Below are 26594 nucleotides of genomic sequence, written 5' to 3'. Positions count from 1 at the left end.
GCGGCAATTGGGTAATAAACTGTAAAAGCCAGTATTTCCAAAAAATCAACATCTGGTGTGGGATATTGAACGAACGGATTATTGATCCTTTCTTTTTTGAGGAAAACATTAATGCGCAGAGGTTTCTAGAATTTTTAAACACAGAGTTTTGGGATGCTATTCACGAGCTGCCAATCAATGAACGATCAAATTTAATTGTCCAGTTAGATGGGTGTTCAGTTCATTATGCCAGAGCTGTGAGACAATGGCTTAACGCACATTTTCCAAACCGATGGATAGGCCGTGGTAGTCCGTTTATAGAGTGTCCACCCAGATCTCCAGACCTCACAGTTTTGGACTTTTTTCTCACACAAAAGGTTTACAAAAACCGCTCAAGAAATAGAAATGAACTTTGTGCAAGAATTCGACAGGTATGTGCAGATATTAGCCCTCAAGAACTAAGGAACGTAATCAGAAACATTCGTAAGCGCTACGACACATGTATCGAAATACGTGGTGGATTAGAAGAGGCTACTAGAATATAAGTTAGAATTAATTGTTGCACTGAATCAAAACATTTCAATAATTAGTTATTAGTTACTTTTATTAAAATTTTTTGCTTCATTGTTAGTTGAATTGTGTGAATGTAATTCCGTTGTTTTCATTAAAAATATTTACGCTATTTGTTTTTTTTTTTTCATCTGGCGGAACTTTATTGTTGAAATAATAAAAAAAATGATATATTGTGACTGTTAGCTGTGTGAGTTTTCGAATTTTTGAGTTGTCATAACTTTGTTAATAATGAATATTCTTTCATGAAATTTTGGTCACACCTATTTAGAGGCACTCTGAGTCCATTGGCGTAGTGATTTTTTCAATTAAAAAATCGCTAATAAAAAATCCCAATTTTCGACTAAGAAAAAATATCGTAGTATGCCCTGAAACTTTGATAAACATTTCAAATTTTGTTCCAAGGTAGACCTTTTAGTACTTGACATTTGAAAAAAAAATATATTATCAAAATCGATTTACAACTTCAAATTTTAGGGGGGTGTTTCCATTAAAAATGGGTCACACTTCATATACTAGTGAGGGGTTAGAAGGGATTGGGTCTATTATCATCTAAAATATATGTTTCTACCATCTTTATTAAATGAAAAATATCAGAAATCTCTAGAAGTGAGGCATAATTATGATTTTTCATATATTTTGCTCAACTGAAATTCGTACCCACTTCTATTCTAAACTGGCAAATAAGATTTGTCGTGAAGTAAAATAAATATATAATCGTTCATATCCCTTGCAGCTCGTACTGTATGTATTAAGTGACCTACAGGACGTGAAAAACTATTGGAGAAATCATTTCTGAAAAATTTCAAAATACATTCGATAAACAATACTTACGTAAGAAGATGAAAACGGCTCCAATATGACTATAATAACTATAAAAGTAAGCAATTTGATAATATCCATCCAGGGATGTGTCAAAAGGAAAATACATCGGTATCAAGTATTTCCTGAACTCTGAAGTTTTATTTAGATGAGGGTTGTATGTTTGGTAAGAATCTACATAGAGCTCACTTATAAATAATAGAGTCACTGTTGCGAAACTGAAGACGATCAAAGCTAAGTAGCTGAAACAGAGCCCCAGTCTTGTACGTAGCATCTTTCTTTTGCGGAAAATTTCCAAGTTAACACTAGAATATACAAGAAGATTAGTTGACAGATTCAGACTTTAATTGGAAGTGATCTGGGATAGATAAAAATAGGACTAGTCTTACATGTCTCACCCCTTCATTACCCAAACTAATAGAAAAAATTGTGGGAAATGGTCTGACTGATTTCTCAATATCGCATATAATGAACAATATTGATTACAACGGACTCATGATGTCATATCGTCCTTTCTATTCGAAGATCATAGCGATTCCACCAATCGTGAGTTAGCTAGAGCAATGTTCTGTGATTTGTCCATACTATTTCATTGTGTAAATCACAGAATACCACTCAGAAAATTGTTTCATTATAGCATTGACGGAATACCTCACGAGTGGTTTGAATCATATCTCACCGAAGTGTTGTAACGTCAACTTCGTCATAAACTTCAGCAAGCATAAACAATGAAGTCCCCCAGGGGTCTGTTCTTTGTCCCTGTCCCGTTCAAAAGTTGAGAGAGTGGGGGGGGGCTATTTATGTCCGCGCTGTATGAATTTTTAAATAATATTAACTTATTTTGAATGATTTTGAATGATGATTCGGAAATAACATCAATTAATATAAACTTCCTTCGAACGATTTTCCAATTTTTGAAGAAAATTTTCCAAAATATTCTCTCATATCAAAAATCAATAAAAAGGAAACCTTGTTACGCAAATTTCAACCGACCTTGATACAAACTTCAAAAAGGAGGCGACTAATTACTTCTGAACTATATATTTTTGTTTTTTGACGGTGTTAGATAACAAGTTAGATAAATCCCTACTGAATAACATTCAGAATAATTTCTGCGCAAAGTCATCAGTTACATAGCATTGCTTATTTAATAATAATAACAGGTCGAGTAGGCTTAAGTCGAAAACTGAGGGGTTCATCATAGCATGCCAGTATGGTGTCTTCAACACCTCAGTCTACCGCAGTTGCGTGATGGGTAAAGAGGTTCCTGACACAAGGGGTGGGGCCTGCCACGAGGCTTCCGAGACCCTAATGCACGTGTTATCAGCAGGTCCAGCATATGTGGTCTCGGCCTATAGCTATCGACATAACGTGGCCCTAAGATTGCTTCATTACCATCTACGGCACTCTTAGGGTATTGACTAAACATTGGTGTTGCCCTACACTCAGGGGAATATTGAATCCGTTGTAAGGACCGAGAAGTGCCGAATTGATTGGAACTATTTGTGCCTCACCCTCAGGCTCATACAAGCTAATAAGCCTGATGTAGTCCTTTTCGACCACCAGCGCAAGACGATATTTCTCGTGGTGTCTTCAGCTCCTGGAGAGACGAATGTCGTCCGAAAAGAGAAGGGAAAACGAATGAAATATTGAGATTTCCTCTTCGAACTCCGCAGACTCTATCCAGACCACTTTGTCAAGATGGTTGTTCTGATTATTGGAGTCCTTGGTGGAATGATGCCCTTTCTACTCTCGAATTTTAAAATCATACCGGCTTACCGCACTGAGGCAGATATCTTAGCCGGACAGATGCAGACGGCTGTCATTCTTGGCTTACTGCGCTAACTCAGGGAACATGATTCTTGGACTTAATGATCACTTACCCCACGGTGTGGGGAGTGGTCGTTGGTTGATAATGCCGGCGCGCCCTCCCGAATGTATCAGGGCTTCGGGGGAAAGGGCTTGACCAGCACAAACTTTGGTGAAGAAATAATAATAATAATTGATCCTATTGACAAAATGTAGTAAAATATGTAAAAGGTATGAATAATACAGACAATTCTCAGGTGAATGATATCTTCTACATTTCTGTCAAAAGGCAGAATTCAGGTTCTGTTCTTGTAATTTAAAAAACGCAATCAGAACTTGCACCACTTACATTGATTCATAAAAATAAATACACATCAACCTTAATTATTATAAACTTATGCTCCCACCTTCTCTTAGTTTGTTCAATAAACGACAATGAAAGAAAAATTTCCATCAGAAACAAATATATACATATATATTTTTTTTGAATGATGCAACTAATTTTCCTTTATTTTCAGTATTTCAATATTAAACTTTACAAAAAGGATTTGAAGCTTTATATCTTCTATTAATTATCTGCGAGCGCTTTCGACAGTTAGTAGTACTGTCATCTTCTGGCACTCCTCAAACTGAGTTCAGTTTACCCGCGTTTCTGCAGCAACAATGATACTGTGAAGGAAATGTCGCTTTCACTATAGAATTATAAGAATAACATTGCCTTCGGAATCCAGAAGTCCTTCAAAATTGTTCCAACTATCCAAAGAAAAACACATTGTCTCTATAATAATATATAACATTTCTAAATTTTGCTTTCTCTTACCTACAGTCATCAAAAACCAATCCTGATCCACTCCATAACATTCCAATCTCACGATAACTCAGATTTTTTCCCAAAACATTTTCTATATTCTTACCAACACTAATAACGTTAGCATATCCAATTTCTCTCAAATCAAAACATTCGAACGTAAATGTTTCTCTTCTGATAATTTCTTTGATTTTCTCGAATTTATTTCTAGAATAAATCCAGAACCCTGTTCGTAAAACGATGATACCATGTAACGTCACTACACTGATTCCAAACATTGTCTCCTTGAAAGATCTGTCTCTCACCAAGAGATCAGCACCTCCCAGAAAAACCAGCAGGAAAGTGCACATGGAAATGTGAGGAAGGGCAATCAGAAAGTACAGAATCTTCGAGGAGAGATTCTTGGGAGGTAGCAAACCGATCCACTTGTGAAAAAAATCCAGCCATTCGAAGAAATCCTCGGGGACATATTCCTCGATATGAGTCATCGTGACTCAAAATGATTGGGTGATTCGTGATCCTGAGAACTCGACAGTCGAAGTTAGTAATAATTCACTATAAGATTCATTACAGTAATGTCAGGTTGGTTTAATGAGGATTATGAACCGCAACTGTCATGACCTTAATATTTTATGGATGTTTTGGATGATAATTTACAGTGAACTACAACTAGAAAAGTAATAGGATGTTCAGATCAGTTGAAAATATCTTCGAATTATATGTTATTTCGACCATATGGAATATACTGAGTGTTCTTGAACTTTTTTCCTCAAAGGTCATCTGTAAACGAATCGAAAATGAGCTGAATGGTCTTTCGCGCCATCACCGATTTTTTTTATGTTGGTACACTTGTTTCGAACATATATTCACAGTTTCAGCTGTTTAGCATGTTCAGTTTGTTGGTGGGAGGCACCAAAATTAGAAGTGCTATCGAAAATAACACAACACAACAAAGTTTTTGTTTCGGGGTTGAAATTAGATGATTTTAATGTATTTCCACGTGTTAAAACCGAAAGTGACCATAAAAATTATATATTAGCTCTTGTTTTCAAGATATAGTATCATTATATTATATATATGTATATGTTAGGGTCAAGACTACAACAGTGGAATCTTCTAAAACATGATGTAAAAATATCTCATTACAGACAGCGCCAAAAAGATTTGCTTCCTTTTTTTGAGAAAAAAGAAAACCTCGAAGTTTGTTCTGATGTTAATGGTTTGATGGACTGCTTGAATTTGGATCACACTCCATCTGAATGGAGACTGTTTATAGACTCTTCAAAACTAAGCTTAAAAGCTGTACTTCTGCATAATGGAAATCAGCTACCCTCTATTCCTATAGGTCATGCAGTTCACATGAAGGAAACGAATATAAATATGAAAACACTTCTCCAATCAATCAAATATGAACAACACAAGTGGCACATCTGTGGTGATCTGAAAGTCATTGCTATACTCCTAGGAATGCAATTAGGGTTCACCAAGTACTGTTGTTTTTTGTGTCTGTGGGACAGTCGGGATAGAAAATCTCACTATAAAAAAATGAACTGGCCTACACGAGACCTAAACCCTAATGAGAAAAATGTAGTTTACGAGCCTCTTGTAGATCCTAAGGATGTTCTCCTTCCCCCATTACATATTAAGTTGGAACTAATGAAAAACTTTGTGAAGGCCATGGACCAGGAAGGACAAGCGTTTAACTACTTGAGAGCAAAGTTTCCCAGGTTGAGTGATGCTAAAGTCAAGGAAGGCATCTTTATTGGGCCTCAAATCCGTGAAATCGTAAATGATCCTGCTTTTGACATGATTTTAACAGGAAATGAAAAAAGAGCCTGGGAAGCCTTTAAGGGGGTTGTACATGGGTTTTTAGGTAACAAAAGAGATGATAACTTCACAGCATTGGTTAAAGAGCTTCTTCAAGCTTACCACCAACTTGGATGCAACATGTCCTTAAAAATTCATTTTCTTCACTCTCATCTTAATTTCTTCCCACAAAACTGTGGAGCTGTGAGTGATGAACATGGAGAAAGATTCCATCAAGACATTGCCTTAATGGAACAGAGATATCAGGGCTGTTGGAATGAAGCAATGCTTGCAGACTACTGCTGGTCTGTGTGTAGGGATGCTCCAGAAGTGTTTTATAAAAGACAAGCTAAACGACAGCGATCTTACAATGAATCGGATGGACTTAATTGAAATTTGGTGGTACAAACTTCTTTTATTTGTCAAAACACTAAGAATAATGTTTTTTTTATTAATTTTGTACTTAAAATATTCTAAAAGAAACATAACAATATTGTTTTATGTACTTTCACTTTTCACGTATAGTATAACTACTCTTTAAGATTAAGTACTGTGTATCTCAAAAACCAGAGCTAATAAAAATTTTTCATTGTTATTTTCGTTTTTATCACCCCAAAATTAGTAGAAATTGACTAATTTAGTGTAGGAAACATTCAAAAAATATTTTTTTGTTGTGTTGTGTAATGGATCAAAAAATTTACATCAAATTTTGTTAGAAAAAAAATGTAATCGAATACTCATCAACAATTGAAATATCGATAGTGACATACGGTGATGGTATTGTACGTCTGAAAACGGTTTACAAGTTTTTCACGGAACGTAGAAACGCTGTGAATGATGACGTTCGTCATGGACGCCTCAGCACATCAATAACCGATGAAAATGAATGAAATCAGAACTTCTCAGAAATTAGTTTTCTCCCATCTGTATCTGTAGAGTAGGGAGGGTGAGTGTAAGTCCACAGCACTTAGCCCACATGTACATCCTCCCAAGGAGTTGTCCTCCTAGGTCATCGTCCATGCTGTCTTTTCCAGGAAGGTGGACAGGTTATTTGAGCTTAGATTTTTTCTGGTCATCGCCAGGCAAGATTGCATCCTTTAATTTCATCCCATCTCTTTAGGGATTGAGCATCGGTGTAACATTTGGCTAGTTCTGAAATTGTCGAAGTCATCAGGCCGTAGGTGCCACTGGGTCCTAAGATTCTTAGTCCAGCCGCTTCCTTGACTAAAAAGACGGCAACGCGATTACCTTCACTCCTGTCGTGCCCTTCAATCAACCTTGGGATAATGTTACTATTATCTACCAAGGCTTTGGCTAAATCTTCGTGACACTGAGGTAACACGTTGTCTGTTCAAGGCTAATAGGGCTTGTCTGCTGTCAGTGCAGATTGTTATGTTTTTGCCAGAAATTACTATCCTGGTTATTTCTTCTGTGGTGATTGAGATACCATCCAGTTCTGTTATGACAATGCTGGTATTTTTTCCCATTCCGCACTTAATCTGTGCGGAATCTGTGATCTGGAGTACACTCCACATCCTGAGCCTTCTTTGGTTTTTGAGCCGTCTTTATATATGCGTATTGCATACGTATTGCATGTTTATTAAACACAAACCTGGGTTCAATTGTATCACTGGTTGCCTGCAGCAGATGTTGCGCAGTGAGCGCTTCTCGTCATAGGCTCAGCTTCAATCGACCCATTTCCTTCGAGGTTTACACTAGCCGTGCGCAATCCTAACACGGCCATTAACACAACCTCCTTAGCATACAGATCCAGAGGGGTGAGACCTCTAATTATTTCCATTGGCGCGGTTGGTGTTGTTCTCATGGTTCCTGTGATAATTTTTGGATGGCCTTTGCTTGTTGAACTTTCGGTCTCCATGCAATGGCTCCGTACGTTAACATAGGTCTTATTATTGCAGTGAAGATTCAGGTGACGACACCGGGTGAAAGACCCCATGCCCGTCCCAGTGTCCTTCAACATTGCTCATAAGCCACATACCTATGCTCTTTTTGCTCTACTCTGTAGGTGAGAGTTCCATGTTAGCTTCCTGTCAAGGATAGTACCAAGGTATTTCACCTCTTCAGAGAAGTTTAGTTTGCTTTTGAAAATTTGGGGAGGTTTTGAGTCCTGATGAAAAAGACCATCTCAGTCTTCTTGGGATTGATCGACAGTGAGTGTTCCTTACACCATGTTTCTATTAATTTGAGCCCATCCTGCGCTGTATCGCATAGTGTGTTCACAAATTTGCCGATCTGCAAGATAACTATGTCATCTGCATATGCAATTGTATAGAATCCATCAGTGTTGAGGTGATTGATCAGGGTATCCAGAAATATGTTCCAGAAAAGGGGTGATAAGACTCCTTCTCGTGGACATCCCTCATGATCAGTCCTTTCACTGTGATGTCTTCTACATTGAAACTTATTGCTATATTAGAGAGCATCTTGAGTATCATCATTCTCCTACTACCAGGGGTATATTCCTGGAGTGTAGTTGCTGGGTAATTGTTGGAAAGGTTGTTTTATCAAACGCTCCCTCGATATCTATGAATATACCCAGGGTGGATTCTTTGTTGTCCAATGATCTCTCGATTCTGCCAACCACATGGTGAAGGGCCGAATCGGTAGACCTTCCCGGGGTATATGCATGCTGATTTGGATGAAGTGGGTTGTTAACAAGTACTTCATCTCTTATTTACCGCTCACATAGCCTAGCTCTCGATAATTTTTAAGAAAAGCGATGTGAGACTAATTGGACGGAATGCTTTTGGTGAGGGGTAGTCCATCCTACCTGGTCCTACTCCCAAATCTCCAGTAATTTATTTTGTGTCCATTGATAATTATCTATCTGAAACTAGATATACCGGGTGTCCCAGAGCGTTTAGGCCAGCAGATATCTCAGTCACCTGCAGAAAAAAATTGAAAAAAAATATGTATATCATAGAAGACCACCAGCACTTTCATGTAGCAGAGCAAAATCCACCCCCTCGCGAGCAACCCCTGCGAAACCACCCCTAACTTTTGTTTTTCAAATGGCATCCCCATGTTGTTTGTCGTTCAACTGACAGCTCTTGTTATTTCTCAACCAACGATATATCATAATTGTTCGAGAAAATTGAATACGTTAGTGGGTACTATTAACTGGACTGATCGAATTGTTCTGCATTGTAGACACCAGAAAAAGTGGACGCTACGCAGAAAAAGAGGCGATAAAATGTTAGAACTTTTTGTGCTTCCTTTCAGTCCTCTGATATCTGGATGACACATTGCCATCAGTCGTGATATTGTTGTTGTGTATCAAAATGCCTTTTACCTTCACTCCCAACGAATACGTTGATATGCTTTTAATTTTTGGTGAATGCCGAAAGAATAAACGTGCTGTGGAGAGGCTGTATGGGCAGCGCTTTCCTGATCGTCGACAACCAGGTCGTAATACGTTTTCGTATGTAGAAAATACCATGCGAACGGGATCATTTCCAGGAAAACAGATCAAATACATCCTACTCCCGTGCGAACTGAGGAAAATTGCATAAATGTGTTGGCCTACGCCGAAGCACATCCTCATATTTCGGTTCGTGCATTGGCAGTAGAGATTGGGATCAGTAAGTCATCTGTGCAAAGAATTTTCAAATAGTACAAGTATCATACCTTCAAAATTCATTCACACCAAGGACTCAGACCTACCGATTTCGAAAGACGAACGGCATTCATTGCTCACATTCAAGTTTTAGTCCATGGCAATCCAAACATCCTCAATCAAATCTTGTGGAGTGATGAATCCCGCTTCCATAATAATGGTACTGTTAATCGACATAACATGCACTATTGGTCACAGGACAAACCTCACTGGATTAGAGAAACCAATTTCCAAACAATGTGGGGTGTGAACGTGTGGTGTGGTTTACATAATGGACGACTCATCGGGCCCCATTTTTTCCAAGACACTTTGACGGGCCACCGATATTTACATTTCTTGGAAAATTGTTCACCTGCCCTCCTGGAAGATATTCCACTTGAAGAACGACAACAAATGTGGTGGCAACAAGATGGTGCTCCTGCACATAACCATAATGTAGTTACTACATTCCTCAATGATACTTTTCGAGACCGTTGGATTGGAAATAGTGGACCTGTGCGATGGCCTGCACGTTCTCCAGATCTCACGCCACTGAACTTTTTCCTGTGGGGATATCTGAAACGAGTTGCCTTCGAAACACAACCAATGAATATTGACGATTCAACCCAAAAAATTTTAGAGGCTTGTCATACCGTTACTCCGGAAATGATTAGGGCTTCCTGTACTCGCGCGCTGATTCGGCGACTTGAAGCATGTGTGGCAAGTGCTGCCCAACATTTTGAACATTTTCTGTAGTATCATGTATCAAAATACAGATGACCTTAAACATTAATATTTCATTTGTGTTTTTTTTTTCTATGATTCTGCATGTCATTCTACCTACCATGATACATCATTGACCGAGAAATGAAAAAGACTGTAATTTGAACCAAAACAAACATGGGCGTGCCATTTGAAAAACAAAAGTTAGGGGTGGTTTCTTGGGGGTTGTTTACCAGGGGTGGATTTTGCTATGCTGCATGAAAGTGCTTGTGTTCTCCTATGATACATATTTTTGTTTTAATTTTTGTTCTGCAGGTAACTGAGATATCTGCTGGCCTAAAAGCTCTGGGACATCCGGTATATGCATAAGAATAACTGTAACTGTTTATGCAAGTATAAATAAAAAAAAATCGTGGGTACGTATTTTATTTCACTATAACATTTTGAAACATTTATCTGTTTTCTAACCATACTTTCGGGCCATCCCTCATTCTCATGAGTAAGTACAAATTAATTTCTATTTCCTCCACGGATTTGTATTCTGTATATATCTTGAATTGTCTTATCACAGTTGCAATTATTGTTTTCATGTTAGCGATGGCGTATTTCCAACCTGTAAAAAGTAACATATGTTATTAATGTATAGGTATACATGATGTTTTATTCAATATACTCTGTTCTGTAATGTACCAAAATATTCAATTTCAAGCAGTTCTAAGATATGGAAAAAAAGTATTGTGATATGACACAATATTTTTCAATGATGATGGTGTTGTTCATGAAATTTTACTGCTTTATCATATTCATTCTATAATAAAGTAGTGACCGAACCGACCTTGGTATTGTCTCTGTTATAGTTTCACATCAGTTCATAACTGATAAAAATCTGTTTAAATCTGTTTTTACGTTAATCAGCTGTCGTGCTCATACGACCGACAACTCTCAGAAGTTGAGAAACTTGTGCGAGCTAAGGACTAACGAGGTCTTACCTTTTAACGTGTGATTCCTAATAGTTCAACCCTAATTAAATTCACTCATGAAAATATGTTCATAACTATCGATTTCAATTTGGAAATAGCTAAGTACGTATCTTTATGAAGATAACGTAAAACAAAAGTGACACCTCAATCTCCTTAACGATTCACTACAGTAGATACATTCGGTATTGTCTGAGAGTGAACACATTTCAAGATACAAACATGCCGATCGAAGAAAGCAACATAGTCGTCCCAAGCAAGTGGCACTGTAATTCATCCACAAAGTCGCTGAAATATTTCTACCCACTATGCCCCTTGAGGACGCCGCTAACGAGCCATTAAAATAGTGACTCATGACAAACAACGTCAAAAGAAGCGGCCAACGCTTTTTCTTACAGATCGTTGAAGATAGTATTAATAGGCGTGGGACTGGGGGTTTTATCATAAATTTTCTAATGATATATTCTGTATGATAAAATAATTATTATCTGATATTCATTGATTCATTGACTTGTTTTTCACATTATTTTGAATACATATTTTTACCTGCTTTTGAATTTATCCGCTCTTTCCAGCTAATTAAAATTAAATTAGAAACAATTAGCTGATCGGACTTCAGATCATATTGTTGTTTTCAGAACATGAAGTGTTTCAATCTAAAAGTAGAATAAAATCCTGCTTGAGGAAGCTATTGTATAGCGTGTCTTGATTTTGTAAACCATCCATAGTGAAAATCAAAATGAATCTAATTAGTAAGCCGTTTGTGTAGACATATAAAAGATGAACAATATGTTGTTCAATGTTTATTTCAGGGATGAGACAGTGATTTCGAATCATTTCTTTCGTTGGTTGTGGAATTGGCCGCGGTGGTAGTGCGCCAGACTCACGAACCCACGAAGGTCGTGGGTTCGATTCCCGCCTCGACCAGATATTTTTCTCGAGAGAATTTATCTGGTTGAAGCTGGGATGATTCTGCAACCACACGTTAAAAGGTAAGACCTCGTTAGTCACTAGGTCGCACAAGTTTCTCTACTTCTGAGAGTTGTCGTTCGTATGGGGGCGACAGCTGAATAACGGAAAAATATATTTTTTGAACAGGCAGATTGGTGAAAGACATATCTAAATCAATTCGATAATTTTTGAATTTATCACGTTCAGACAGGTACACAAACAGATAGACGTACCTAGCGGGCGACTTTGTTTTATAATATGTTTTGGCTACTTAAATAAATCAGACCCAAATATATAAAATTAAACGAGTTATGAGTTTTAAGTGAATATTTACAACTACAGTTTATCAAAATTAAAATAGGGAATCAATGGTTCATAATTTCTATTAAATGAATTATTGAATAGAAACAATAATACGGTCATTCATGTATTGTAGTTGAAAATGCGATCGGAAACTGTAATCTGCTGTACTCAATTTCGATAAATAAATGGATGAGTTTTTCATAATGAAAATTTACTCTACCTATACAATTCCTGGGTCCATATGAAAAAGGTATGTAGGTACAAGGGTGTCGTTTCGCTACTTCTTCCGGTAGAAACCTGTCTGGATCAAACTTCAAGGGATCTCTCCAGTATTTTGGATTTCGATGAATGAAGAGAGTGATGAACGCAGCTGAACTTCCTGCTGGAAGTAGAGCATCTCCTGCAAAATAGAGATCGACATCGTCGCAATTGGCCATTCATGTAGTAGATAGTTAAGGGAAAAAATCAATATTTTGTAGTATTCCGTGTGTCAAATTGACTTCAATTATGTATCAATACTCTGATCGTCTAGTATAAAGTGATTCCCAAGGTTAATAATGATGCATGCTCATGAAAAAACTAGAATTCGCCCATTCGAATGGGTTAAATGAAGATGAAACCGTTTCTTATGTGGTTTGTGAAAGAAGCTAAGTATTTGATATGGTTTAAGTGACATTGTTATTTGGCACCAACGAGATGGGACCTCTTTATTATAAACTGAGAAAGGTGAAAATTAAGCAAAAATATGTTTGAGAAAGTTATTCCTCGAATTATATTTCATACATCATTATTTGAAGCAAATATTTCTTCCCTCATCAACTGAATTACAAAATACTGTTCGAAGTTCTTCAAATTTATTTTTGAAAGACATATTTTTCAAATATAATATTTGTACTAGTTTGAAATTGCTCATTTTTTATGCTTCATGCATTTTTGAAACCAGGCTATTACCATAGACAAATATAAGTAAACAGAAATTCAGAAAATAATACCTACACCTCTATAAATATTTTCACTGTGATATATCAATAAATGAAGAATATGATTGTAAGGTTTACTTTCGAACATCACTCATTTACTCCTTACCAATATCAATATCTTCTTCCAGTGATCTTGCGAAAACAGCTGCTATAGGAAAAATTCTTAAGTTTTCTTTTATCACCCTCTCGGTGTACTTCAATTTAGGTAAATCGGACGCTATTACGATTCGGTCATGACCGAGAATGTCTATAACTTCTTCGTAGACTCTTTGCTGAGAAGAAATGAATAATTTTTCAGATTTGTTTGTGATATAAAATAAGGTAGGTAGGACATAATTTTAAATGATGAAAGAACCAATGAATAAATCTACCAGTTATTCTTTCGTTTACGTATAAATCAACACTATCTACAACCATATATTCCATCCTGAATTTATACTTATTCTAGAAATCATAGTTGTCATTAAATATTACTGGACACGTGTTTCGATCAAACTAAGTTTCATATTACTCTTGAAGATGATCACTTGGTGATCGAAACATTTGTCGAAATGTTAAAATAACGGTTTGGTGTTGAGAAAAACTCCAGTGATATTCATTACTACACCAAAGGTTCCAAACGGTGAAACAAACTATCTTCAACAATTTAGTCAACAAAATGAGACTTCGTTTATGGAAAATAATAAAAGATATCTTCGTCCGGATCGTTTTAAGGTTAGGTTAGGTCAAAAGTGAGTGAATTTGACCCTTCACCGCAACCCGTGAAGGTTTGTTGTGGCTCACACTCGAACAAATGAACACAGCTTCTTAAGTAAGCCGATTAGTTTATATGATGAGTGATCTTTCAGGTCAGATGGTAAAAGTGCGGCTCTGCGAAGCTCTCAAAACCCGATGTGGTCCCCAGCGGGGCAGGCACAAAGTATGTTCTTTGCTGTTTCATCACTTCCCGGACTGTCGTCCGACAGTCCGAGTCTCTGCATATGATGATTCAGACGATGACCTGTGAGAAGGTCATCGTAATCCATCCCTACTGTAGTCCAAAAACTGTAGCAATTGAAGACACGCAAGGAACCAATGCCCTGCTTCAGGGGCGATATATAAAAACTCTTCGAAGAAAGGACATTTCGCCGAAGTGGGAGAGCGAAAAGTAAAACAGTAGTGGCTAATGCAGAAACACTTGGTTGCTTTTTATTGTCTGCTTCACCCTGCTGCTTCAGTGAAGCCACAGTATCAATTATTATCGATGAAATTGACGCTAAAGGGCTCATTAGTACCGAAAGCACTTCTAGTTTAAACAATAATTCCATTTTTTCCTATTATAACATGCAAATAAGAATACCATATAATATGATGATCAATATGGCTTCTTCAAACTATGTGTCACAAGTGAGAAAGTTGTATCCATAGTCGACATTGAAGTCAGAAATCATATATACAAACATATCAAACTAATAATTTTCGATATTCTTTGTATATATGTTATACTTGGACATAATATTCTCGAAAAACACCCTGTAATTGAAGTTAATTTCGGTGGAACAAGTACTCCTCACAAAATTTGCAGTTTTACGCAGGCGTCCGTCGAATACTGCCACCCAACGTACTTTTTTTCTCGTTCTATTTCACTTTAATTCAAGAAATCCACTGTATTTTCTTTCAAAATAATAGTTTACAAGTAATTTGTTTCTGAAACCATGATAGATTCATTAGGCTGTTTTCATGACGCTCTAAAGCTCCAAGCAAATGCGGCGAGTCTCCGTAACTTATTTTACCATCGAAAGGAGTGTGAATTGTTTGAAAAAGTTCAGAAATTCAGAGTTTCTATGTATCTCCTGCTGGGTAGGCGCCCGCTGCATGTTGTACTGCAGGGTTGTACGTCGGCTCGTCGGTTGTGACTGTGCCTGCACACCCAAAACACAGTACTGAGACATATATTAAAAAATAGTATCGTATCCTATTTTTGAAAACTGCAACAGTGTGTTGTCACAAAAACTCGCTTCAAAATACAGTTCCTGAAATATCGACCATTATCCACTCTGTGCAGTATTGCTCCATGTTGTACTATTGAGCAATAATTGTCCTATTCCATGATTTGTTGTACGTATGTCACCTCTTGCTAAAAATACCATGAAATGTATAATTTTAAATCTGATCAATGAAATGAAGAAATCCATATCACATCACTGATTAGTCATGGTAGTCAAGGCCAATGAACACTGAAGAGTGAAGAAGATTAGGTCAGCTGTCAATATCTTTGTTGAATCATCTATGCTTTTCATTAAACTTAAAACATACACTTTGTGTTTTATCCCTCCACGATCCACAAGATTTACTATTGTGGTATCCATACATTTTGTGTGGTACCTTGTACCTACACATTTTGTGTAGGTAATTTAACTTTAGGTTGAGGTCAATTTAAATTTTAACCAACAGAACTTCAGAATATAAGTTCATCAGTTTTGTGTGTGGCTCTGTTAGTAACTAACCCTGATTCGAATTGAAAGGGTATATTTTTAGGGTAGATTAATTTTCAGGAAAGAAAGGTTTCTGGCTTTCTACTTCTCAATCTTGACCCAAAAAATGTAGCAATTTTTCAAAAACCAATAATTTCAAAAATTAACTCCATACAAAGATGTAATATTTTACCAAAAGTTGTAGAGTTTTTAGATTGGCAATCATCATGTTCTGGTACAAGCAATCGAGAACAGCTTTATGTTCGTTTTTTGCGATACAAATAATGTCAAATCAATTCAAATTATGGTCAAATGCGCGTGAATAATGAGAGGCGACGACCATACATGTAGAAGAAGAAAAATAGTACGATTATCTTCATAATCGATTCGATATCTCGAATTAATAAAAAATAGAATTATCGATTATTTTTAATTCGAATTAGCGGGAGTTTCGTGGTGTTCGTGGTAGTGGACGGACGTGCTGATAACGTCCGCCTACAAAGAAGGTACGCGGATGCCATGTGCTATCGTGGAGCTCCGTTTTTTGTTAGTCCATTGTGGTGACTATTATAATGTGTGATAGAATTTTGAAAAGTGAAGAATGAGATGCCTCCTTCATTCACGCCGGTATCCAGGCCGGCGTGGTTCGGATAACCACGTGAAAGGGGCTGTATATGTGGAAAAAAAATCGGAAGGAGGCTACTTGATAAAAAAATTAATTGTTTTTATGATGAAAAAGTTTGACAAAAAATGGGTGGCAGCATTGCTTCGTGCAAGACCGCTGCGTCCCCCGACGAAGCTTCTGTCAACCTTGATAGTAGGAACCTGGCCAAATGCGCCTGAGTGGGAAGCAACGGCCATCCAAAATATATAGTAGACACAATTAATTAACCTCGAAATGAAAACCAATAACAAAGTGATAAGTTGTAAAACCAACGTACTAATTGATAGAAAGGATAGAACTAAGCACGTCGTTCTCGAAAAGACAAATATGAAAAGCAACTTACAGTACCAGCTTGACAAGGTTATCCTCCTTGATGAAATTATTCTGTCTGTTATGAATAGGAATATTCAGAGAACCTTTGGCTAATTGAAGATCTGTATAACTAGACATCATTGAACTAGTCACTTGACTAACCTACAAGAAAAGGTGATCAAATCGTTGATTAGTTTTCTGCTGCAGTTACTGCTGTTATAATTGTTCTCAACTAATATTCCAAAAGTTCCTTGATGAGTTCGATCAATTTGATATATTATTCTTGTCATTTAAAAGAGGGCAGTTGAAGGTGTTCATAATGAACATTTCATCTCATCATACACTCTCTTGAAACTTGGTAATTTCAAGAGTTACCTGAAGGAATTATCGAAATCCCCCTTCTGATGATATTGGTTTTTCTTGCTTCCTTAATTAAACCACATAAAATTGAATTGGATTTTTATAATTAGTGTTTTTAACATATATGATTTCTAATAAGGTTTCCAGAATACCTACCATATGTTAGGTAATTTGTTAGAATTCTAACAGTAACCAACTATATAATACGAATAATATTCTGCATTCACAAAATTTCCTCCATGTGTTTTTTTTCTCAAAAAATACTTGAGCAATTTACTGTACATTCTGAATATTTTCTCCTTTTTTGTACATTTACCTTCATCACTATATATTTATGATAACAAGTATGGAATAATAAAAAACTGTCATCTTTTTTTCAAGGTCACATGCAGTCAGATATCCCCCTTTGTTTCTATGTTTTTGACATCACATTTGTATCCATCATCTATTGTACATGTCATTGATTCTTGACCTGCAATCTGAAGGTGAGTTTCTTTTGGTTTCTTTTTTATAAAGTTCATAAACTAGGACCTTACAGTTATCAGAATGTTGCTGGGTGACATAAAATCCATGTTGCCGAAGGACTGGTGTGCTATGAACCTGTCGCAGGAAAAATACAAACTAGTGGAAGTGCCTCCTCAAAGTTCCGAATATCTTCACATCCGACAGCAAATATTTAGCAGTGATAATTCTTGTAAATCATCAATCTTCAAGTTGCAGAACCCACTTTTATATATGAAGTTTCGTTTGAAAGCCCATGAATTTGCACAAAGAGGCTTCTTTGAAATAAAAACATTATTTCACGATACCTCTAGGCACAATGAGAAATGTATTGTAAACTTCAACTTTGATTGGAAATATGGTGAAAGATTCATGTATGGACCTGGCGCTCCTTTTTATCTAACTCCATATGATGCTCGTAAATATTCTCCAAAAAATAATGGAGAACCAAGAACAATGTTTCTAGCACATGTTCTGGTTCAGAAGGTCCAAGTTGCAGGTGGGAGAATTTTTCTTCCTGATTTTGGTTATGATACAGTTTTGTGTGACGGAGGTGTTACATACGTAAAATATCTTGACTGCGAATACTATCCTCAATATTTGATTCGTTATGAGACTTGAGAAGTTTTCTGTTACCACAATTCAAGTATCCGTTGAACAATGTATACTTACATATTATTTCATTTACTTATGTACCATACACAAAATATGGTTCAAGTGAGATCAAATTAACTTGAAATACTTAGAACTCTCGTTAATATAATCCATTTCATATGTTTCACATCATTTGTTTGTCATAAACGAACACAAATTTCAAAGTAATATATAAAAATATTTCGACATTTAGATACATGGTAAAAACATTCAACTTTGGATAACAATTAAAACCACTGAATATTAAACATATACAATGCTCATATAAAAACAAATATTATTCAAAATAATCCATTTCAAATATTTCACATCATTTGTTTGTCATAAACTAACATAAAATTTTCATATGCTTTCATCACTCAGCGGAGTGATGACATGGGTTGAGGGGAGTTTATAATAAACCTAACATCTTTCAACAAACTACAACTAATATACTTCAGTGCATCTCTTATATCCACTTGTTTGTCAATGACTTTCTTCTATCTTGAAATTTTTGGCTGAGCCAATCAAAACTGATTTATTTTTAGATTTTCAGGCAATCGAAGAAACCTGACTTTTATTAACAATATGTACTCTCATGTTATTCATTAAAATGATTGCATTGTTATGGCCTTGCATTATTTTTAGTTTTGTTTTAAAATCATCATTGGAGAAACACTTCAATAATGATTCCTGAAAAATATATTGGATTGCATATTGAAGTATATCCCAAACATTTTTTTTAACTGCAGTTCTTGATATTTTCTAGTATACATATTTTGGTTGCAATATGATGACACTACTTTTATTCACCAAAAACTGCAACAATCTTCTTAACGAACGTTTTGCCAACTGAATTGGCATCATCAGAGTATAAAACTTATACTCAACTCATTTATACAACTATTAATGGGAGACCAATAATAGTCTTGTATTCTTTCAATGCCAGAGATTCCAGTTCGTCTTTCGAATATTTTGGTTTTGAGTCTCTACATAGTCTTTGAAATATTATCAACAACATCAATATGAATTAAATTACTTCACTGTGCGTTGTGGTGGAAGTTTTGATATGTACATATGTATATACCTAGTTTAATGCACACCCCTGTAACTTCCGTAATATTCGAGGTGCAACGATGAAACTCTCAGGACTGATGGAAATGCACCTACCACCTGAATGGGGTTGGCCAAAGTGATATACACTGTCCGCTACTAGCGATGGAACACCCCATTTTTACTGATGGAAATGCACATACCACCTGAATGGGGTTGGCCTAAGTGATATACGCTGTCCGCTAATAGCGATGGAACACCCCATTTTTACTGTAAAACATATTAGGGGCAAAATAGGCTCAAAATTCCTTCAGATTCGTGATCAGGACTACCAACTTACTACGAATACACTTTTTTCCTGAAAAAATTTCAGTCCTGATAAATTTTGTCTCACTTCTTATGGAAACACCCCGTATCTTCCGTAATATTCGAGGTGGAATGATAAAACTCTCAGGACTGATGAAAATGCTCAAAATGCACCTACCACCTGAATGGGGTTGACCAAAGTGATATGCACTGTCCGCCACTCGCGATGGAACACCCCATTTTTACGGTAAAACATATTAGGGGGCAAAATAGGCTCAAAATTCCTTCAGATTCGTGATCAGAACTACCAACTTACTACGAATATACTTTTTTCCTGAAAAATCCGAATTTGTCTCACTTCTTATGGAAAGAAACACCCCCCGCATCTTCCGTAATATTCGAGGTGAAACGATGAAACTCTCAGGACTGATGGAAATGCTTAAAATGCACCTATCACCAGAATGGGGTTGGCCAAAGTGATATACACTGTCCGCCACTCGCGATGGAACACCCCATTTTCAGGTAAAACATATTACGGCGCAAAATAGTTCGCTTCCAATACCTGAACCCCTTCATTCTATCTGGAAAGATATGAAAGGTATGAAAGATACAGATGCTGTAAGATGCTATCATCCATTTTGAGCCTATCTGAGAAAAATGTCACAGCACCACATTCTCAGATTATCGAGATAGTGTGAAGCAGTGTATGAAAAATTATCAATGGCGGCATCTATTATAACTGAAGAAGATTATTCGTAAAACTAATTCTGGTTGCTGAACATCCAAATTCTATCCCAACCAGAAGTGAAAGCTCTCGATTGATGAGCAAAAACTGCAAGAAATGGAAAAAATCTATATTCAAAGGTTCACATCTCGAAAACTGTACAATTCTGAGCTTCGCCTGTGGACACTTTCAATCAGCACATCAAGAACTACAACATATCAAAATTTCGGCAAAATTCAAGCCAAGGCATTTCTCATAAGAAATGTGCGGAGTCCTTCATCAAAATATTGAGGAAACATTTTACCATCCGAAACAAAATTAATATTCATACTCATTGCAACACCGAAACAACTGTTTGCGAAACAACATTAGAGATTTCTTACCTGAACATCGGGATGCATTCCTAAAAGGGTAAATAAACAACATATGGACGATGCAGTTGTTTCAGTTCCCTGGAATGAAAAAAATCTAATAAATTAATGAAATTTTCGAGTGATATTTGTTATCATTATTCCTATGTACCACAAGGATAAACATATTTTTGCCGGCGAATATGTATTTAGATTTTTCAAATAAAGTGTATTGAAACAGTGGACAGGTAAACATTTTACTTGCAAATGGAATTAGTTTCAGACCCAGACTATTCGTAGCAAATAAATAAAGTTGAATAAGTATAAACATCGTATTCATTTGTAATCAACAAATATTTTCCGATCAATGCAAATGAATGATATTCAATGAAGAATGAACATTTTACTTGCCATCAACACCTTTCGTTTAGCGACAACATATGTTTTGCTGTTTATGACTGTCAGAGTACTAGTTTCAGAAATGCAGTTAATTATGGTGATTGTAATTGTTTTTGAGGACTAATGCTTATAAGAATATTCACCATACCTTAATTACCGTACCATACAAGTTACTGTTTTTCTGCATTTAGCGTAACGCTAGTTGCACGGCCGGTCCAGTGGCAGTGGACGGCTGCTCACCGGTATTTTACCGGCGACGATCACCGGTAGGCATGTGTGCAAGGTCCCCTTACCACATGTGGTTCACTATTGGAATTTGGACGACCGGTACAAAGTCGGCCGTCCAAAATCGGTGTGTGTGCAACTAGCGTAAGACGAATTTAGTGAAGGTCGTCCAAAATCAGTTGTTGTTCCGAAAACCATTGATGTTGTGCGCGAACTGATATTGCAAGATCGTCGTGTGACCTATCGTGAGATTGAGACAACTTTAGGCATTAGTGGGACCAGCATACATTCAATATTGCATACAAATTTGACTGTCAAAAAAATTGTTCGCATTGGATCCAACACAATTTGTAAAAAGGCCAAAAAAAGGCCCGTGTCGATTGGTCGAAGGAAATGCTCAAAAAATACGATCGCGGTGTTTTGAAACACGTCTATGACATCGTGTATTTACGAGTATGAGCCCGAAAGTAAACAGCAGTTGCCTGTATGGGTGTTTCAAACGAGCCAAATCCAACAAAAGTTGTTCGCGCACAAAGCACTTCCAAGCAAATGGTCGCTTGTTTTTCCGGAAAAACCTGACATGTCGCAACCGTACCACTAGAAAAACGCAGAACAGTCAATTCTGAGTGGTAGACAACCAATTATTTGCCAGTTGTCTTCCAAGAAATCAGGAAAACCAACCGCTGAAGACGGATCACTCCTCACCACGACAATGCGAGCTCTCACACATCGGCTCAAACAACTGCATTTTTGAGCACCCAAAACATCGATTTGATGAGTCATCCGTCGTATAGTCCTGACTTGTCACCGAATGACTTCTTTTTATTCCCGCGCGTAAAAAAAAGCAGTCTTCTTCAATACAATTTAACCGATGGAATAAATTACTCACCGCAGCCATAAATACCTTGACCTCATCATCCAACTCTGTTTCTGTGAATTGTGAGTTCATCAAAATCAGATCCAAGAAAGCTAATCGCTTATAAGGCTCTGAAAACCAAAAAGTTCAAGGTGTTTATTAATGAAAATCAATTTACGTTTGTTCATATCGTATAAGAAATAATCCTGAAATATTTATGTGAAAATGGCTCCAGCCGAATTATAAATATGATTAATTTCGTGAATATTTTTGTGAATAAAAAATTTGAAGTCATCAACTATACCTTCCTCGATTTCTGCATCCAAAAACGATTTCTCCAATTCAAGTTTTCTGTTGTGTTCAGCTAATTTTTTACTAACGAGCTGAAATAATCATCATAATCAGTGAATAGCTATGATAAAAGTTACAAATTCAACTCACAGAACCAGAAAAGGCATACAATTTTTTTAAGTATTTTTCTGATGACGCTTTCAAAGGGGAAAAGTGCCAAATGAAATCCAAGTGAGCCCATACTTTGAAGATCCTATGATTTATCACTTCCATGACCCTAAAATCAATTCAACGTCAATATTTTTCAAAATCCACAGTGACACTAGTGAACATTGTATTTGTAAGATTTCGGTCATATGATGAATTTCGTGAGACATCTGCAGATAAATGGAATCAGTTATAAACAACTACGATCTTAATGAGATGATCATAGAAATAATTTATAAATTATGTATATATTATCATCATCTCGATGATGTTTGTTATTGGATGTCATTCAAAAATTTTTCCATGATTGAAATATTTGGTAAAATATTGAACTACATTAATATCTCTGATATCAAATGATTTTTTTCAAGTTGTAGAAATTATGATTTTTCTTATCCATGAAAATCTATTTTTCTGCTGATGTATTGAAAACTTCATTGCCATAATAAAACAATGATTAACAAATATTTGAGATTTAAATTATAGTAGACAAGTCGTAGATTCGAAGTATAGCAGAATTCATTTTTCAGATAATGTTCATCGATTGTTCGCATAGCAAAGTGATGTAAATACAGCGTGACTCACGGTCGATGGTAGGTTAGACGTTTCTGGAAAACGCAAAGCATGATTTTTCTGAAAATTTCACCTCTCACATTTCCATACCTGTTCTATCAATCTAAAATATTTACAGCATTGCGGCTTTGCCGCAGTCAAAAGTTCATTTGTTCAAATGAAACCCTTTGTATATTACTCGGTAAATTGAAAGATGGTGAAAAATGCTTCAAGATGATGTATCATGTCCCTATACCTAAATCGTCAAGTTTTCTCAATAAAGTCGCTTCTTCTAGAAACATTATTTTTCTTAGAATTTGGATTTAGGTAGCAGTGGAATTATCAAGCTTATAGCAGTTCGGTTACTTTTATAAGTAATTTACAAAGAGTTATCGACGGTGTTTCGAATCATCTTCCAAAATGAATGCAAATATCGATTATTCAAACGAAGTTCTTATGAAATTATTTATTATACACATGAACAAAGTGATCAAATCATTGTCAGAACGTGTAAAAAATTCAACCAAATGTATCCTGAATTAACACCAATGAACGAGAGGAAGTTTGTAAGGTTAAAAAATAATTTCCTTAACTATGGCTCAAAGTTTCCAGGGAACAACTGTACCAAAAATCAGTCATTTCTAGGTAAAAAGTAAGATTTTGTGGGCTAAAACATGTGAAAGTACAGACAATAACAGAATAGGATGATTCAAAATAACAAAATTGTAAACAAAATATCACATTTTCACAATAAATGCTGAAACACTTCATTACATTCTAAACACTTCAAAATGTTTTTTTTGTACGCGACTTGTGGTTGCTTTTTCATTTTCCTGGGAATCCAGATCTTCAATACTCCGCACTATTCGCCGTACCAATTCTTCTTTGGTAGGCACTGGAGTACTGTATACCCTTTCTTTCAAAACACCCCATAAAAAAGTCAAGTCGCGTGAGATCGGGTGATCTCGGTGGCCAATCCCACGGCCCTAAACGCCTGCCTAAATCAACGATCGTCGAAGAGTTCGTCAAGTTTCCTGGAAACTTTCTGGGTGGAATGAGCTGGCGCTCCGTCCAGTTGAAACCACGAATTCCTATATTCCTCTAAAGGCAAATTTTCAAGAAAATCGGTTACAGTCGTTCTTAATATTTGGAGATATCTCTCTGCATTCAATGTGTCTTCATGAATAAAAATTTTATTTTATTGTTCTTCAGAATACAGAAAACATTCAGGTCTAATTTTTCTTGGAAAACCCATTTCTTTTGTAACATGAGGATTATGATCAGCCCAAAAATGTTTATTTCTTCTATTGAAAATACCATCCTTCGTGAATTTTGATCCGTCGCTCCAAATTATTTTTGACAACAATGCCCGATCTTCCTGTGTATTCACAAAAATGCATTCTACGTTCGAAGTCTTCTGCTTTTAGAGCTTGAACTTTGGTAAATTTATACGGATGCATTCCGTGATTTTTCAAAATTCGTTGTACTGAAGCATGTGATACACCTAAATCTTTTTCTATACTGCGAATGGAAGCTTCTGGATATGCATAAAAATATGCCAAAACGTTAACAGTATTGTCCTCATTTGAAGTGACAGGTTTTGGTAATGTTGAAGGCGCTTTTAACATGGAGCCATAGTTAAGAAAATTATTTTGTAATCTTACAAACTTCCTCTCGATTGGTGTTTATTCAGGATACATTTGGTGGAGTTTTTTACACGTTCTGACAATGATTTGATCACTTTGTTCATGTTCATAATAAATAATGTCATAAGAACTTCGTTTGAATAATCGATATTTGCATTCATTTTGGAAGATGATTCGAAACACCGTCGATAACTCTTTGTAAATTACTTATAAAAGTAACCAAACTGCTATAAGCTTGATAATTTCACTGCTACCTAAATCCAAATTCTAAAAAAAAATTATGTTTCTAGAAAAAGCGACTTTATTGAGAAAACTTGTCGATTTAGGTATAGGGACATGATATATCATCTTGAAGCATTTTTCACCATCTTTCAATTTCTGAGTAATATACAGGGGGTTTCATTTGAAAAAATGAACTTTCGACTACTTTTGTGCACAATGGAAATAATAGTAATTTTAGCACGCCCTCTATGATATGGAGTCGATTTCTTGGTGTTATTTGAATATTTCGAGTTTGTCCAAACTATCATCAAAATATCAACTTTTCATGAATTGAGAGTACTGATGTACTTAATTTCAATTAAGGCAATGTTTTGGACCATATTCAGCACAATTTATTTTTTATCTCGAAAACAGATAGAGATAGGTATAGGATATTCTTAACAAAAAAGTATCAAATTACTATAGCGATTCCAAAAATGTATTAATATACGGGGTGTTCCATTTGAAAAAATAATGTTGCTAGGACTTAGATCGATAGAACAGGTAAGGAAATGCGAAAGGTGAAATTTTCAGAAAAATCATGCTTTGCGTTTTCCAGAAACGTCTAACCTACCATCGACCGTGAGTCACGCTGTATATGAGTAAGGAGGGGTGATGTACTTTGATTGATGTGTGTCGTATCATATTTCAATGCATATTTTCTTCTTCATGCATATTTTTCACGATGTTAATATGACGCTTTTCACCAAACTCAAAATTTCCATCATATCTTGTACGTACTTGCCGAGACTTAAATATAGCTCAGTTTTTTCACGTTCATATAATGTCCCAGAAGAAAGATAGTATTGAAATATTATTGAGATGCTGTCTCTCATTTTCAAAACGAAAATAAAACCTTTCTTTAATATATACAGAAAAAAACTGTTTACTGTACAGGTTGCCCAGAAGAAAGATATTATTGAAATATTATTGAGATGCTGTCTCTCATTTTCAGAACGAAAATAAGACCTTTCTTTAATATATACAGAAAAAAAACTGTTTACTGTACAGGTTGCCCAGAAGAAAGATATTATTGAAATATTATTGAGATGCTGTCTGTCATTTTCAGAACGAAAATAAGACCTTTCTTTAATATATACAGAAAAAAAATGTTTACTGTACAGGTTGCCCAGAAAAAAGATATTATTGAAATATTATTGAGATGCTGTCTCTCATTTTCAGAACGAAAATAAGACCTTTCTTCAATATATACAGAAAAAAAATGTTTACTGTACAGGTTGCCCAGAAAAAAGATATTATTGAAATATTATTGAGATGCTGTCTCTCATTTTCAGAACGAAAATAAGACCTTTCTTTAATATATACAGAAAAAAAAACTGTTTACTGTACAGGTTGCCCAGAAGAAAGATATTATTGAAATATTATTGAGATGCTGTCTCTCATTTTCAGTACGAAAATAAGACCTTTCTTCAATATATACAGAAAAAAAACTGTTT

The 26594-nt window shown here is 35.9% G+C and overlaps 1 protein-coding gene and 1 long non-coding RNA gene across 4 annotated transcripts in view; one reads left to right on the top strand and one right to left on the bottom strand.

The window, feature by feature from the left end:
- Positions 1-10543: 10543 nt before the first annotated feature.
- LOC111511589 (cytochrome P450 4C1) overlaps positions 10544-26594 on the bottom strand; it is a 31616-nt gene continuing 15565 nt past the window's right edge. For both annotated transcript variants that reach the window (XM_074173501.1, XM_074173502.1), the window contains exons 6-12: positions 22622-22748; positions 22485-22563; positions 22214-22311; positions 20734-20802; positions 13451-13616; positions 12585-12764; positions 10544-10746 (exon numbers count right to left, since the gene is read on the bottom strand). In XM_074173501.1, the coding sequence (XP_074029602.1) occupies positions 10586-10746; positions 12585-12764; positions 13451-13616; positions 20734-20802; positions 22214-22311; positions 22485-22563; positions 22622-22748 (880 nt within the window). In that variant the 3' untranslated portion in view covers positions 10544-10585. The remainder of the gene's footprint in view (positions 10747-12584; positions 12765-13450; positions 13617-20733; positions 20803-22213; positions 22312-22484; positions 22564-22621; positions 22749-26594) is intronic.
- On the top strand, positions 16656-18895 carry LOC111511587 (uncharacterized). Of its 2 annotated transcripts, none has more exons than XR_012465067.1 (3): positions 16656-16947; positions 17515-17618; positions 17672-18895. It is a non-coding gene; the product is annotated as an uncharacterized lncRNA (long non-coding RNA). The 2 variants fall into 2 exon arrangements; XR_002722948.2 differs by having other exon boundaries at positions 16659-16821.

This window comes from Leptinotarsa decemlineata, unplaced genomic scaffold, assembly GCF_025532065.1.
Source record: "Leptinotarsa decemlineata unplaced genomic scaffold, Ldec_3_MD MMD2_tig00000251_RagTag_RagTag, whole genome shotgun sequence".
NCBI classification, from domain to species: Eukaryota; Metazoa; Arthropoda; class Insecta; order Coleoptera; family Chrysomelidae; genus Leptinotarsa; species Leptinotarsa decemlineata.
This window is presented reverse-complemented; position numbering and strand designations above follow the sequence as displayed.